This window comes from Leptodactylus fuscus, chromosome 7 (genome assembly GCF_031893055.1).
Source record: "Leptodactylus fuscus isolate aLepFus1 chromosome 7, aLepFus1.hap2, whole genome shotgun sequence".
In the NCBI taxonomy this organism is placed as follows: Eukaryota; Metazoa; Chordata; class Amphibia; order Anura; family Leptodactylidae; genus Leptodactylus; species Leptodactylus fuscus.
Window position 1 is genome coordinate 146853233 of NC_134271.1, and position 17517 is coordinate 146870749.

At 44.6% G+C, this 17517-nt stretch overlaps 1 protein-coding gene across 3 annotated transcripts in view; it reads right to left on the minus strand.

Moving 5' to 3' along the window:
- Nucleotides 1-17517, minus strand: part of LOC142214296 (NACHT, LRR and PYD domains-containing protein 12-like) — a 398233-nt gene that overhangs the window by 198283 nt on the left and 182433 nt on the right. For 2 of the 3 annotated variants that reach the window (XM_075283204.1, XM_075283202.1), the window contains one exon: nucleotides 8204-9001. The exons of the other annotated variant lie outside the window; for it this stretch is intronic. In XM_075283204.1, coding sequence (XP_075139305.1) covers nucleotides 8914-9001 — 88 coding nt within the window. In that variant the 3' untranslated portion in view covers nucleotides 8204-8913. Of the gene's footprint in view, nucleotides 1-8203; nucleotides 9002-17517 lie in introns of those variants that run through there. 3 annotated transcript variants of the gene reach the window in all.

The window sequence follows — 17517 nt, forward strand, 5'->3', positions numbered from 1 at the left end:
ACTACACCCCTGAAGGATTTATCCAGGGGTACAGACAGCATTTTTAACCCCCCAAGTGTTGCTATAACTTTATATATATAACTATAACTGTAGTGGATTGTGAGAGGTGAAAATGACCATTTTTCCAGGAATACGTCCTTTCAGTGCCTAATATATTGTGCCCGACTTGTATCAGAGATGAACGCTCTAAAAGCTGTTGTGCCTGGGATACCCGTTTAACAGTTTTTGGAGTGTCTCTGCTGACATAAGTCGGGCACAACATGTTGCACACTGAAATGGCAAATCTGTAAAATTTTCATTTTTAACTTCTCTATCAGTTGCGATTTCATTTCTGGAAACTAAATAAATGCAACACTCAAGGGTTAAAAATTCTCGCTACACCACTTGATAAATCCCATCAGTGGGGTAGTGTCCAAAATAGGGTGACATGTCTGCGGATTCCACTTTATTGGCAATTCAGGGGCTTTGCAAAAGTGGCAAAAAAAACCAAACTGTGCTCCAAAAACCAAAATAGCGCTCCTTCCCTTATGTCCCCGGTTGTGCCCAAACAGCCGATTCTACCCACATATGGCATTAAGTACGTTATCCGGGGTACACCAGTGTCATACATGTGGGCATACACTGCTATTTGGGTACCCAGCAGGGTGCAGATGTGAAGGAGCAATATGTGCTTTTGGAGTGCAGATTTAGATTCTTCGTTTTTGGACACCACGTCACATTTGCAGAGACCCTAAAATTGCCCCTACAAAATGGGGTCACTTCTTGGTGAATTCCAGTTTACTGGAACCTCCAGGGCTCTGCAAAAACATCATGGCGCCCAGAGGGTCCCTCTAAATCTGTATCCCAAAAGCTAAAACGCACAGTGGTCCTTCCCTTCTGAGCCCTGCTGTGTGCCCAAGCAGCAGTTTACACCCACATATATAAATTTTTTGACCCCCGGGATGGCCCACTTAATAGTTTTAGGAGTGCAGGTCTCTGACAACACAAAGTGGGTGCAACGTATTGGGCACCGAAATGGCATATTTTTAAAAATTTCAATTTTCATTTTGTAAATTAATTTTTGGGAAGCATTTTAGGCTCAAAATGATAATACCCCTTGATACATTCCTTGACAGGTGTAGTTTCTAAAATGGGGTCACTTTTGAGGGGTTTCCATTGTATTGATACTTTAGGGGCTCTGCAAATGCGACATGGCACCTGAAAACTATTCCAGCAACATCTGCCCTCCAAAATCCAAATAGCGCTCTTTCCATTCTGAGCCCCAGCATGTACCCATACAGCAGATTTTGGCCACATATGGGGTATTGCCGTGTTCAGAAGAAATTGTGTAACAAACTGTGGGGGGCTTTTAATTCTTAAACTATTTGCAAAATTAAAACTATGGCGCTAAATGGACAATTTATTGGGAAAAAAAGTAATTTTTCATTTTCACGTCCCAATGTTAATAAAATCTGTGAAACACCTGTGAGGCCAAAATACTCACTCTACCCCTAGACAAATTCTATGAGGGGTGTAGTTTCCAAAATGGGGTCACTTATAGGGGGTTTCCACTGTATTGGTACTTTAGGGGCTCTGCAAATGCGACATGGGACCTGAAAAATATTCCAGCAAAATCTGCCCTCCAAAAGCCAAATAGCCCTCTTTCCATTCTGAGCCCCGCCATGTTCCCATACAGCAGATTATGACACATATGGGGCATTTCTGTGTTCAGCAGAATTTGTGTAACGAACTTTATGGAGCTTTTTCTCCTTTATCCTCTTGTGAAAATTAAAAATTTGGGGCTAAATTGACAGTTTGTTGAAAAAAAAGTAATTTTTCATTTTCATGGCCCAATGTTAATAAAATCTGTGAAACAGCTGTAGGGTCAAAATGCTCACTCTACCCTTTAATATGTTCTGTGGTGGGTATAGTTTCCCAAATGGGGTCACTTTTAGGGGGTTTCCACTGTATTGGTACTCTAGGGGCTCTGCTAATGCGACATGGCACCTAAAATTATTCCAGCAAAATCTGCCATCCAAAAGCCAAATAGCGCTCCTTCCATTCTGAGCCCCGCCATGTTCCCATACAGCAGATTATAGCCACATATGGGGTATTGCCGTGTTCAGGAGAAATTGTTTAACAAACTGTGGGGGGCTTTTACTCCTTTAACCCTTTGTGAAAATGAAAACTTTGGAGATAAAGTGACATTTTAGTAATTTTTCATTTACACATCCCAATGTTAGTAAAATCTGTGAAACAACTGTAGGGTCTAAATGCTGACTATACCCCTTGATGAATTCTGTGAGGGGTGTGGATTCTAAAATGGGGTCACTTTTGGGGGGTTTCCATTGTTTTGGTACTCTAGGGTCTCTGCAAATAAGGCATGGCGCTGAAAATTATTCCAGCAAAATCTGCTGTTCAAACACCCAGTGTCGCTCCTTCCCTTCCATGCACTGCCGTGTGCCCAAAAATCAGTTTACACCCACATGTGGGGTATTTCTGTGCACGGGAGAAATTGCACAATAAACTGTCAGATGCATTTTCTCCTTCAAACCTTTGTGAATGTGTTAATTTTGGGTCTAAATGAATGTATTAGTGAAAAAAAATGAAATGTCTAAATTTCACTGCCATATTATTTTTATTCTTATGAAATGCTTAAAGGGTTAACAAACATCCCAAATGCTGTTTTGAATAATTTGAGGGGTGCAGTTTTGAAAATGGGGTAATTTATGGGGGTTTCTATTATACAGGCCTTTATAATTACTTTCAGAACTGAAGTGGTCCCTAAAAAATTGGTTTGGAGAATTTTCTTGTAAATCTGGAAAATTGCTGTTACACTTGTAAGCCTTGTGACGTCCAAAATAAATTAAAATACAATCAAAAGATGATGCCAATATAAAGCAGAGATATGGGAGATAATATTTATTCATGTATTTGGATGGTATGACTATCCACCTGAAAAGCAGAGAATTTCACATTTTGAAAATTGCAATTTTTTTCAAATTTCCATCAAATTTCCTAGTTTTTTTATAAATAAATGCAAAAATATTGATTAGTGTTTACCACTAACATGAAGTATAATGTGTTACGAGAAAACCATCTCAAATTCATTTGTGTAAGTTAAAGCGTCTCAAAGTTATTGCCATTTAAAGTGACACATGTCAGTTTTGAAAAAAGAGGCCTGGTCTTTAACATACTTTTGGGCCTGGTCCTTAACCGGTTAAAAGTGATTCAGCTGCGGGATCGGGCTACCAGCAGTGCAGAGCTTTCTCAGGAATGGCAGCAGGCAGGTGTGAGTGCATCTGCACGCACTGTGAGGCAGAGACTCTTGGAGCAAGGCCTAGTCTCAAGGAGGGCAGCAAAGAAGCCACTTCTCTCCAGAAAAAACATCAGGGACAGACTGATATTCTTCAAAAGGTACAGGGAGTGGACTGCTGAGGACTGGGGTAAAGGCATTTTCTCTGATGAATCCCGTTTTCGATTGTTTGGGACATCTGGAAAACAGCTTATTCGGAGAAGACGAGGTGAGCGCTATCACCAGTCTTGTCTCATGCCAACTGTAAAGCATCCTGAAACCATTCATGTGTGGGGTTGCTTATCAGCCAAAGGGAATCGGCTCTCTCACAGTCTTGCCTAAAAACACAGCCATGAATAAAGAATGGTACCAGAATGTCCTTCAAGATCAACTTCTCCCAACCGTCCAACAGCAGTTTGGCCATCAACAATGCCTTTTCCAGCATGATGGAGCACCTTGCCATAAAGCAAAGGTGATAACTAAATGGCTCAGGGAACAAAACATAGAGATTTTGGGTCCATGGCCTGGAAACTCCCCAGATCTTAATCCTATTGAGAACTTGTGGTCAATCATCAAGAGACGAGGTGGACAAACAAAAACCTACAAATTCTGACAAAATGCAAGCATTGATTGTGCAAGAATGGACTGCTATCAGTCAGGATTTGGTCCAGAAGTTGATTGAGAGCATGCCAGGGAGAATTGCAGAGTCCTGAAGAAGAAGGGTCAACACTGCAAATATTGCAACGCTGCATTAACTCATTCTAACTGCCAATATAAGCTTTTATTACTCATAATATGATTGCAATTCTATTTCTGTATGTGATAAAAACATCTGACAAACACACAGAAAAACCAGAGGGAGCAGATCATGTGACAATAGAAGATTTGTGTCATTCTCAAAACTTTTGGCCATGACTGTAAGTTCATACAGTATTTAGGATGAAGGACACGACCTAGCCACAGCCGGTGATGTGACTAGTGAGCACCATACTGTCCTGACAACCCGATGCTCAGCTTTGCTAGTGGAGTGGTCAGGAGCAGAGGAGATGGCCACAGAGTAGCAGTATGTCCCCAGGAGTAATATCTGCAGAGGTAACTGATGGATTTAGCTATGATCACTGCAGATTTCAGCCCTACTACACTGGGAGGAGAGAAATCTGCAGTAAAAATCCACAAGTGTGAACGACACCCAAAGTATTATAATCTGCACTGCAGGGACTTGGAAAGTTAGAGAGTAAGATGTCATCCCCTCGCCTGTTACTGTAGTCTATTGTATGTCCTGCACTAATAATTCTGTCCTGTGTGGACTTACCCTTATAGTTCAGCAGTGCGAGGGCCGGGGAGGCTGGAGTGACCGCTCACTGTGTGAATACAGCCAGAGATGACATGGATTGTACCTAGACACATAGAGATGACAGATACTCTGCCTAATATTGTATTGTGGTCCTCACCATTAGATCCTTCCACCTTTCTTCACCCCCAGAGCTCCTATAAGATTTCCATCTGAGACCATATAATGGGCGGCCATAACACTTGGTCATGTGACCCCCATACCCTGCATTTCCCATGATCCCTCACTCCTCACCTGTGTGGCCCTTCCATCTCTCGGCTCCACATGGTCAGTCATGTGCGTCTTACATGAGGAGATTCTCTACATCTCTACAATATCTTGTCATGGAGCCGCACATTGATCCTGAGGGGCAGATTTCGGGGTGACGTGTAGGACTGTAGAGCTCGCCCTCTCACATTCACCCCCATAAGGCCTCGCTGAGGACCCAGAATTGGTTCCAGGGTCAGTATCAGAATGTGAGGTAAAATCTCAGTCATGTCCTTGTATTTAGTGTAAGACTGAGGCCTTATTGTAATAAGATCAGACAGACGCCATGTTACTGCCCCAAACTGAGGAATGGACGACGTTCTCTGTATTAGGACAAAAACTCAGAATTTTTCCATGAAATCTTTTTGATTTTCCTTCATAGTAACACAGAAGACGACATTGTAGTGATCCAGACAGTCAGGGGTTAAGTCTTCAGGTAGAAACACCAAGGAAATGTCCGGAAATACTTAGGTTTATGGCCTGAAAGACTCAGGAAAGACTTGTCAGGATAAACCTGAGGTAAAATATCCCCAATACATTGTGATATTACTGTATAATGTCACCATTATGTGATTTGTACATAAATATGTCATTTTACCTCGTATTTCTGTCACATTACAGGATTATTATAGAAGAAAACTCCTTATTGTTAGACATTGCCATAGAGAATACAGGTCTTATCTGCCCATAGCAATCAGGCACAGTACATAGTAAGCAATCACAGCGCAGCTCTCATTATGTATTCTGCTACTGAGACATGAAAGCTGCGCTGTGATTGGTTGCACCTCAGCCCACAGACTTTACCTCACACAATGATACTGATGCAGACGCCGCCATTACAGCCATCCTGACAGACAGATGTTACTGAGCCGACACCAAGACAAATATGGTGGAAAGATTCAGGCTGGAGCTGCAGAAGTAACTCATTGGCATTATGGACGTGTCAGGTAACATTTCACTGCTCTTATGGATTTGTCATGTTTACAGCCATTCTCCATGTTACCACCATTAATAATAGAGATGAGCAAACAGTAAAATATTCGATATTCGTTTCGAACAGCCGCTCAATATTCAACTACACACTTTACACACTCAAAAAAACCTCTATGAAAGTGGGAAAATACCTGAAAACCTTCTTTACTCCCCAAATGGATGGACATAAACATTAACAAGCACCCCTTTAAATCACATTGCCCATGACAACCACAGATGGAATAGGCAATGGGAAATCCAAAAGCCCTCACCCTGAACTGTCAGTGTGTGTGTGTGTGTGTGTGTGTGTGTGTGTGTGTGTGTGTGTGTGTGTGTGTGTGTGTGTGTGTGTGTGTGTGATGTGGTAAGACCTTCCAAAATTCACTTTTAAGGCCCTTAACATGAGCCCTTCCAAATTAAGTTACAGGCCCTTAAGCTGAGCTACCAGCAGAGATTGAGGCCCTTCAGGTGACTTCAGCCTTTTACCTGCAGAGTTTTAGGCCCTTTAACTTAGTTCAGCCTTGCACCAGCAGTGTTTTTGGCCCTTGGAGTGAGTAAAGCCTTGCACCCGCAGAGTTAGCCCCTCACATCACTCTCATTGTGTTGGATTGATGCAGTGGATTGGACTGAGGACCCAGACATTGACCTTGATTTGGATTGTGAAATTGATAACATTTTGGCATCAAGTCCTCGGGGGAACTTTTATATAGAGGGCCGCAAAGGTGGAGAATTGGCTGCAACCACTACTACCGGTAATGGTCCTCTAATATCGGACTCTGAATTGCTCTGTGTCCCTGTTAGGTGTTTAGAGGGACACTGCCTGTAAAGCTGGGTTGAGCGTATATATCTGAACTGAATTGCTCTGTGTCCCTGTTTTGGGGGGGACACCGCCTGCAAAGCTGGGTTCAACGTATATATCTGGACTGAATTGCTCTGTATCCCTGTTATGTGTTTGGAGGGACACTGCTTGTAAAGCTGGGTTGAGCGTATATAGCTGGACTGAATTGCTCTGTAATGTATCCCTGTATTGGGGGGACACCGCCTGCAAAGCTGGGTTGAGCGTATATATCTGGACTGAATTGCTCTGTAATGTATCCCTGTTTTGGTGGGACACTGCCTGCAAAGCTGGGTTGAGTGTATATACCCAGACTGAATTGCTCTGTATCCCTGTTTTGGTGAGACACCGCCTACAAAGCTGGGTTGAGCGTATATAGCTGGACTGAATTGCTCTGTAATGTATCCCTGTTTTGGTGGGACACTGCGTGCAAAGCTGGGTTGAGTGTATATACCCAGACTGAATTGCTCTGTGTCCCTGTTTTGGGGGGACACCACCTGCAAAGCTGGGTTCAGCATATATATCTGGACTGAATTGCTCTGTATCCCTGTTAGGTGTTTGGGGGGACACTGCCTGCAAAGCTGGGTTGAGCGTATATAGCTGGACTGAATTGCTATGTAATGTATCCCTGTTTTGGGGAGACACCGCCTGCAAAGCTGGGTTCAGCGTATATATCTGGACTGAATTGCTCTGTATCTCTTTTTTTTTTTTTGGGGGGGGACACCGCCTGCAAAGCTGGGTTGAGCGTATATAGCTGGACTGAATTGCACCGTATCCCTGATTTGGGTGGACATCCCGTGGAAAGCTCGACTCCTCTCCCTGCAGTATATAGCTCTGAAAAGAACTGTTGTTCTTCTTGAGTTTTTCCTTGCCTAGCTGAAGCTAATCCCCCACCTAGCCCTCAGCAGCACATCTGTCCCTATGTCTCAAAACCAGAAAATGAATCAAAGATGGCGGCCAATGTTCTTATAAATCAGAGGTCAGTCAATGGGTTTTTTCAATTTTTTTTCAATGCCTACGTTGTCATAGTTCCTGTCCCACCTCCCCTGCGCAGTTATTGGTGCAAAAAATGCACCAGGGAAGGTGGGAGGGGATACAAATTTTTACTGCGTTTGCTGCGTGGTATTCGATTGGAATCGAATACCTTGAACGGCCTGATATTCGATCGAATACCTATTCGATCGAACGGCGCTCGCTCATCTCTAATTATTAACAAAATGGCGTCCGGCCCCTCTGACAGCGCCGTCGTATAGTTAGCTGAGACTAACAGCAATGATATCTCTGGAGCCCTGGCAGATAGTGACAAAGCTGAAAGTCTCCGGAATTCAGCGCAGGGTCAGCTGTGTAACAGTATATAACACCTCCATCTTATAGGACATTAAAGGTCTTGTATAAAGAGTTTCTACATGTATGATACTATATGTTATATGTAGATTTATTTCTCTATGTAGATTTACAGAGGAGACTCTCGGCCTCTGAAATAAGTCACAGGACACAGACACAATGACAATGGTAAAAGCGGTTTATTCCATACACACACACGGCACTATTATACTACATGAGTGGGAAGCTGTGTAACCTCTTATGGCTTATATGTAATAACATGGGATAGGAGGAAGACCTCAAACAAGTCTACAATGAACTGTACTGGTGTTAGATGGATCAAAAACAAGTCCGTCTTTGGGTTTATGACAAGAACATCACAGAGATGATCTCCTGGCTGTCACACAGTTTGTGTCTTGGTCTATGGGAGGATTTTACAGGATAAAACACATGGAACTTATTACACAGATGGGGCAGGAGGATGTAGGGGCGGCCATACTGTAGTCTGCATGGCCATCTGCTGTAGGGACATCAGTGTCCTCATCTATGTAATATACAGGATCTGAATGTATCCTACAGATATACAGTTCAGAGGTTGTGTAATATGGAAGTTTTATCCCCTATAGACAGCACTGGGACCTAGGTCTGTGCTCATGATGTCAGGATATCCATCACCAAACTATGACCCCAGTCAGATCACCAGTATACCCATCATGTGTCACATTATGGAAAAGAACTTACAATAAAACAATGTGACATGTGGGCGGTGCTTACACTGTGTGTAATGTGTAGATGAGTGATATTACCCATAATGCACCAGGAGAGGCTCCTAATATTGGAGCTGTGAAGAAGTATTCACCATAATGTCCTGTTGTCTGCTCAGCACATATAGACATCCGGCTTCTGGTTTATTTAGTAACATATCTTCAGATCTGGTTTTTGTCTTTTCAGTTTTCTTATTTCTTCCTGCTCCTCTTCAGACAATTCATTACTCCCCAGACTAGAACATAAAACAGACAGCGCAGTATTAGTGACTTTGTATTGTGAGGATTTTCTCCTGACCTCAGATTAGTCAGTGACTAGATCTGCTGAGGATGAATCTGACCTGTGGCTATAGGGGTTACATGTACATAGTCAGCACTGCAGGACAGATAATAAAGAGGACACGACCACCAGAGCGGCGCTGTAGCGAGAGTATTAATCATTTTATTACCATATTATGTGATATTATTCCCCGCTATGCCACCATTTCCATCATTCCTAGACAACCTCATTCCATGGCTTTTTTTTCTTCCGTAGGTTGTGATGTTGTGTTGAATTGGCTTCAGGTCAAATTGGAATCTTTAACCAAATGTGGAATGAGTTGAGTGTGGAGATATCTGCATGGCAAACCAAGCAGTGTATAGCAAAGCTAAGACAGCGGATAGCAGAGTGTTACCAGTGGTGTTGCAGATAGTGGGACAGCAGAGGGAGACCAGGCCTCTTTTCATTAAATTCCAGGCCAGGGGAGGTGTATAAAAATGAAAAAAAAACAATACTTATACCTACCTGTCCTGGGCTGAGAATTTGCTCTGGGGTTCTTCCTGCCGGTAACTGTGATGACGCCAGCTGTCACATAGGGGGTGTTGGCATAATACTGTGTGTGGACCACTGTGTTGCACATAATACAGTGTGGGGGCCACATAATACATTCCCCCTGTGCTCCGAGCACTCCTGTGTTATAACCTCTTGCCACCCCTTAGTTAATTGTGTTCACACCCCTCTTCATGTTCTCCTGATCTTCTGCCTTGAGTAGGCATCCAACGTTGCGCTATATGCTGAGTGCACATTCTCCGCCACCATTTTGTGGTGGTCTGTTACACGCTTATGCAACAGACGCAAAGCAGGAAATCAGGAGAACATGAAGAGGGGCGTGAACAGAATTAAGTAAGGGGCAGCGAGAGGTTATGACGTGGGACAGTACAGGGAGAATATACCTGTGAGCATAATTTGCATATTGCAATAAACAGATTTTTACAAAAACGGCAGGGAGAAGAAGAGAAAGGAAGTTGTAGATTAGTCTGTTTAAAGGCTATTCCAACATACCATTAGTTCAAAAGGTGATTAGCGGTTTTATAACGCACAGTATGTCAATTATAACTAGGGAAACATTGGCAGTTTCCTTATAGGTATAATGGAAGCAGAAGGCCCACAGAGCAAAACTTTGTGAACCTCCTGTAATAAATGTCGTGGGAGAAACCACAATTCGTTACCATTGCGTTTTTTTTTTCCTGCAGCACTTTTAGGCTGTGACCTGCTGTGTGGGGCCTTAGCTTTAACAAAGCCCAAGTGCTATCTTAATTAAATTAATTGCTCCATTATATTATGCCCTGATTTCCCCCTGACAAATTCTGCACCCTTAATGACCCCTTACATAAATGATGCCCCCTAATGGACCCTTATAAAAATAACCTCCCCCTTATATTCATAATGGCTCGTTAAATAAATTACACCCCCATTGTTCTAATGCCCACTAATGATTCCCCCTGCAAGAAGGAATTTTTTCTCCATATGTTTCATGCGGAAGCCGAACTGAAACCACACGGCCTCTTTTCATTAAATTCCATCCCAGGGGAGGTGTATAAAAATAAAAAAAACAATACTTATACCTACCTGTCCTGGGCTGAGCATTTGCTCTGGGGCTCTTCCTGCCAGTAACTGTGATGACGCCAGCCGTCACATAGGGCGCGTTGGCATAATACTGTGTGTGGACCACTGTGTAGCACATAATACAGTGTGGGGGCCACTGCGTCTACGGGGGCCTCTAGTCTATGGGGTCCGCATGTTTTTTCCAGTATCCACTTTTCTATGTGTATAGGTGTTACGGTTCTGTGTGTATATATAAAAATAATGGTTTTTGCAACTACGGAACCGCCAAACTGCAGGACACTGCAGTGAGGTCCACAGGCCCAGATGGGCGGCCGCGTGCCAGTACCAGGCAACAGTATGTCTGAACAGGGAATAATAAACATGCAAAAAGTGCTAAAACAGCATGAAACGGCTAAAGGCTTTACTGTATCCTCTTGATGGTGAGTGCCCAGTTTTTTTCTTCTTCTTTATATTCAATATGGACTATGTTTTTTACTGAAAGCACCACCATAGGATTACTCAATAGTATATTTCCCCTATCCTATTTTGCTACTTCAAATCTGCATTAAGTAGTGCCACCTCACTCTTTTTGTATAAAGATAAAAGAAAAATTCACTTTAGCGCAGAAGACAGAGCTGCCCGGATAATGATTTCTTCGGCTCAGAAATTTGAAGATCCAAAACAAAATTGTAAAAATCCAGCACTCTGATTCTTCATAAAGGATAAAACTTAACTTTTAATATGCGTGCAGTTGATAAAAAACCATCAATGCGTCTTCAACATGATCTTAACGGACAACATTGTTAACACTGGCTGACGCGTTTCAGAAGAGACTTGCTTCTTTAGTCATAGCCTGAACAACTGAAAGCTACGTATCTATTATATAGAGATGGTAATCAATGGATACGATCAACAGGTGTGACCAAGGTAAGTATAAATGTTATAGCTTTCAGTTAAAAACAATGAAAGAAAAAATAATACTAAAGTGAAAAAAAAAAAAGAAAAAAAAAAAAGTACATTCCTTATATGACAATATAAATTCATTTAGAACCATTTGAATGTGTGCTCGATGGCAATGGGAACATATTCCGATCATGTGACACAACACACACACATAGTGTGGGAGTGTCTTTTCTTAAGCATGTGACGCTTAATATCCCACAATGCCGCGAGCCCATTATTTTTTCTTCTCTTTCATTGTTTTTAACTGAAAGCTATAACATTTATACTTTCCTTGGAGATACCCTGGGTGAACTCTGCGGCCTTAGTGCCACCCTCAGTGAGATTCCTACCAAGGCCGATATGGAGGCGTATGTGCTGAGACTGGAACAATCCTATAAGGCTAAACTGTCCGCAGTCTCTTCCTCTGTCCGGCATCTAGAGCGCCATGTGACCACCGTTGAGGCCTCCTCTGCAGTTGCTGCTGCCCAGCTCTCCTTCCAGGACTTTTTTTTTTTTTTTTTTTCTTCTTTTTTTTTCTGTAGATTGTGAGCCCCACATAGAGCTCACAATGTACATTTTTTTTCCCTATCAGTATGTCTTTGGAATATGGGATGGAAATCCATGCAAACACGGGGAGAACATACAAACTCCTTGCAGATGGTTTTTTTATTTGCCCTTGGCGGGATTTGAACACCAGGGCTCCAGCGCTGAAATGCTAACCACTGAGCCACCGTGTGGCCCCTTCCTTCCAGGACTTTGTCTTGCAGTCTCACTCTCATCAGCTCCAGCGCCTGACTGACACTATAGATGACTTGGAAAATCGCAACAGGCGCAACAACATTCGCATATGGGGGCTCCCCGAGTCTGTCGATCCGAAACACCTTGATGAGACTTTGCCTCACGGTGTTTAACTTGACCGTGCCCATAAGTCTTGGGGGCTGCCCACTCCTGGCCCTTCTGCTCCAAGGGACATTATTTGCCGGGTCCACCGCTATCAGCTAAAGGAGGCCATTATGTGGAAAGATAGAGATACTGAGCAAATTCTATACAAGGACCATCCCCTGGCCCTCCTTCCTGACCTCTCTTGCCTCATCCTGGACAAGCGACGCGCTCTCAAGCCCCTGCTGGACGTTTTTATCCACCACCGTATCCCTTACTCTTGGGGTTTTCCCTTCGGGCTGCAGGTCTGCTGGCTCCTGGCTCTCCTTCGCCCCAATGAGATTCCTGCCTACATATTAGCCCTTGGTCTGCCTCTGGTCGACATCTCCAACTGGCCTTTGCTCCCAAGTGTTTCTGCTGAGCCTCCTCCTCCGAGGGCCCAACGCAAAACTCGTAGGCATAGTTGCTCCCGTACTTCTGTCGCTGATGGTGCCACAACTGCTTGGACCACTCCACCGCCCTGACCAAGGACTGTCCGGAGCTTTATCATTTCCTTTGTAGTGGGGGTCTCGCCCCGGGAGTCAGGGGTATCCGTTGTTGAGGCGGTCATGCCTGCCTTGGCTGCAGTCATTGCCCCTGGGTGTCGCCTAGTTGTGGTGATTCCCCCCTCTTTGTTCTTTTATATTTTGCCTTACTGTGTTCTTTGCTTATCCTATTGCTCTTTCTTAACCTGGTCAAAGTCAAATCATTGATCATTTTACACAAAACTCCAAAAATGGGCCTGACAAAAGTATTGGCACCCTCAGCCTAATACTTGGTAGCACAACCTTTAGACAAAATAACTGCGAACAACCGCTTCCAGTAACCATCAATGAGTTTCTTACAATGCTCTGCTGGAATTTTAGACCATTCTTCTTTGGCAAACTGCTCCAGATCCCTGAGATTTGAAGGGTGCCTTCTCCAAACTGCCATTTTGAGATCTCTCCACAGGTGTTCTATGGGATTCAGGTCTGGACTCATTGCTGGCCACTTTAGAAGTCTCCAGTGCTTTCTCTCAAACCATTTTCTAGTGCTTTTTGAAGTGTGTTCTGGGTCATTGTCCTGCTGGAAGACCCATGATCTCTGAGGGAGAGCCAGCTTTCTCACACTGGGCCCTACATTATGCTGCAAAATTTGTTGGTAGTCTTCAGACTTCATAATGCCATGCGCACGGTCAAGCAGCCCAGTGCCAGAGGCAGCAAAGCAACCCCAAAACATCAGGGAACTTCCACCATGTTTGACTGTAGGGACTGTGTTCTTTTCTTTGAAGGCCTCTTTTATTTCCTGTAAACTCTATGTTGATGCCTTTTCCCAAAAAGCTCTACTTTTGTCTCATCTGACCAGAGAACATTCTTCCAAAACGTTTTTGGCTTTCTCAGGTAAGTTTTGGCAAACTCCAGCCTGGCTTTTTTATGTCTCTGGGTAAGAAGTGGGGTCTTCTTGGGTATCCTACCATACAGTCCCTTTTCATTCAGACGCCGATGGATAGTACGGGGTGACACTGTTGTACCCTCGGACTGCAGGGCAGCTTGAACTTGTTTGGATGTTAATCAAGGTCCTTTATCCACCAACTGCACAATCTTGCGTTGAAATCTCTTGTCAATTTTTCTTTTCCGTCCACATCTAGGGAGGTTAGCCACAGTGCCATGGGCTCTACACTTCTTGATGACACTGCGCGCGTTATACATAGGAACATTCAGGTCTTTGGAGATGGACTTGTAGCCTTGAGATTGCTCATGCTTCCTCACAATTTTGCTTCTCAAGTCCTCAGACAGTTCTTTGGTCTTCTTTCTTTTCTCCATGCTCAATGTGGTCACACAAGGACACAGGACAGAGGTTGAGTCAACTTTAATCCATTTCAACTGGCTGCAAGTGTGATATAGTTATTTCCACCACCTGTTAGGTGCCTCAGGTAAGTAACAGGTGCTGTTAATTACATAAATTAGAGAAGCATCACATGATTTTTCAAACAGTGCCAATACTTTTGTCCACTCCCATTTTTTATGTTTGCTGTGGAATTATATCCAATGTGGCTTTTTGACAATTCTTTTTGTGGTTTTCCATTGAAGACAAATTAAATGAAGATAATAATACCAAAGAATTTGCAATTTCAATCATTTTCTGGAAGAAAACGAGTATTATCCGACAGAATTGCCAACATTTGGCCAACATTGTAGGTCCATTCTGAGCAGGTTGGCCAACTATAGTGAAGGGGTGGTTCTCCTGGGGGCGACTTTAACTTTGTCCTCAACCCATTTGTTGAAGCTTCACCTCCACGCGCCCCTTGTGCCCCAGATCAGTTGCGCAGGCTTAAATCATTCCTGTATTCCCATCGCCTGGTTGACGTGTGGAGAATCCTCAACCCACAGGGCCAGGACTTTACTTAGCATTCCCCTGCGCATGGCTCCTATGGCCGCTTAGATTTTTTCTTTGTCAGTCATCATGCCCTTTCCTGGTCCCCTTCAGCTTGGATTGGCTCGGTGCTCTGGTCTGACCACTCACTGGTTTATCACTCGCTTGTGATCCATGGTTTCGCCTCCCATTCGTTTAATTGGCGTCTTAACGAAAACCTCCTCAAAGAACGCAACATGCCGCTCTGCTATTGCGGATGCAATTTGGGAATTCAAAGTCACTCATGTGCATGACCAGACACCCCTCCCTACGCGTTGGGAAGCCCTCAAGTGCGTCCTCAGTGGCGTATTTATTAAACACAGTTCGCAGCTCAAGAAGGAGCGCTCGGCGTGGATTTCCTCCTGCTTAGCGCGGATCCACTCCCTCGAGGCCGAACATAAACGGACCCTGGTGAACTCAACCCTTACTGAACTACTGTTCCCACTTAGATGAGATGTCTGTGCTCCATAGGGACATGAAACCAGAGGTTGGAAGTAAGCCACAGCGGCATTTATTAATTACACCTTCAGATGACCAAAAACACAATGACCAGAAATTAGCATAAATGACACCATCACCTTATTAGCATAACTTTGCATACATTTACATAAAATTACATAACATTTTCATACCCAATAAAGAACTCCCCCTCCCGATTCAACAACCTCAAATGTGAACACATCCCCTCCAGAAGGAGGGGCCTCTGAAGGCACGAACCCCAAGACACCGTCACAACCTCCGACTATTACCCCCGGCCGTGATCCACCTAGCCCAGGGGCATCGGAGAGTAATAAAGATCTTGGATAGTCTGACCACAGAACCGTTATCCAGTCTGGTTCCCTTACCAGTATGCGAACTCCCAAGTTGGTGGAGTTGACCCCTAAGTCGTCCACCCCCATTGTGCCTCTAAAGACCCCTCCTGTGCACGCCACGACGAGCGCGTGTGACCACCTTACACGCGCTCGTCTCCCTACACCCGCACAGCATGCTCAATTCCATCCTGGATACCCAGCAGCCAAATATCCTGCCCAACTGCATTCAAGTGGACACCGTCCGACCGGAACAAATCTGGGGAGGGCTTTTCCAACTCCCAATGCCGCACCACCAGGCCACCACTGCGTTCCACAAAACAACCCACAACCAATTACCCTTCGTTCTAGCCCGATCAATACCCGCTACCGACCGGGCATGTCTCCACCGAAGCCTTGCAACTATGTCCGACCAGACCAAAAGAAGACACGGGAAAGAAAACAACAGGTGCAGGAGATCTAACTTTATGTCCCGCATAACCTCCCTGGAAGCCCTCAACCCAAGGTCATCCCCCCCCCCCCCCCCGCATGGATCACGAGCACATCCGGAGGACTATCCATGTCTGCATAGTATTGAACAACAGATAAGAGAAGTGTCCATAACAGACCCCGGACCCCCAACCATTTGACCTGGACCAAGGATCGATCAAAACCCAACTGCCTTCCCGAGGGCTGGACATCAGCACGCAATCCTCCCCAGTGCACAAACAGGACAGGTCCCCATGCAATAAAGCCATGCCCCCAGGAGGGCGCCTCGCCATAAATGACCCAAAACAAGCCACCGATGCGCAAACGCACGACCAAGCCCCTACCCAACTGATCGGTCTTAGACCTCCGCACCCAGCAAACAAGATCCTCATCAGACACCACACAGTCAACCAAACACAACCCCCCTGGGCGCCCCCGAGTCGGAGACATCAACTCAGACACCCGAAAAAAGCCAAGGAAAAAGTGAGCCGGAACAAGACCGCCTCGTAATCCCCAAAGCACACCCTCTCAAGAACCCCAAACAGCCAAACCAGAATACTAAAAGACAGCGGCCGCCGAGAGTCCCGAGACCCAGACCCCCTCCGGAAACCCCTGACCGCTTGGCGAACCAGGAAGGACTTGGTAAAGTCCACATAGCCCTTAAATTTAAACCAAAAGGCCAATGCAGCCAACTTCCTAGACAAGCCAGCAGGCGAAACCCCCGTACTAAATCACAAACCCACAAAATACAACACAGACACCTCCCAGTCCCCCGGGGGCACCCCACAATGCAGAGCCTCGACCAAACGTTCCCATTTGGCCCAAACACTACAATAACTCCGCCAAGTGGAGTCACCCAAAGACCGCCTCACCAAAGACATAGCCGTCCTCATACTAGCAGCCAGATCTCCTCCGGGCAGAGAACGCCCTCCAAGTCCGCCTCCAGTGCCACCTCCCAAAATCTGTCGCACTGGAAATGAGAAATGAATATATAAGAAGGATCCCACTATTGTTCAAATGCAATTAAGGTTTATTCCAGAACATATAGGTTATCACAACAGATGGTGTACATGTGAATGTTTTCGGCTCACCTGGAGCCTTCCTCAGACTCAGTACTGGAATCTGTCTAGTGGGGACATGCTATTTAAGCAAAGTGATAGCAAATATGAACGTTAGATATAGATGTCACTGCTAGTGTGACTGCTGTATGTACCCAATATAGATAGGGGTGGAGCTACAGTCCTATGCACTCCAAGGACAATCCTAGTGGGAGCGGTTGTAGTACACGTTGGTAGTGTATAGTCATGGCCACGAGAAATGGAGTCAGCAGTCACATTCTTAGAACCTGGCAAGTGAACCG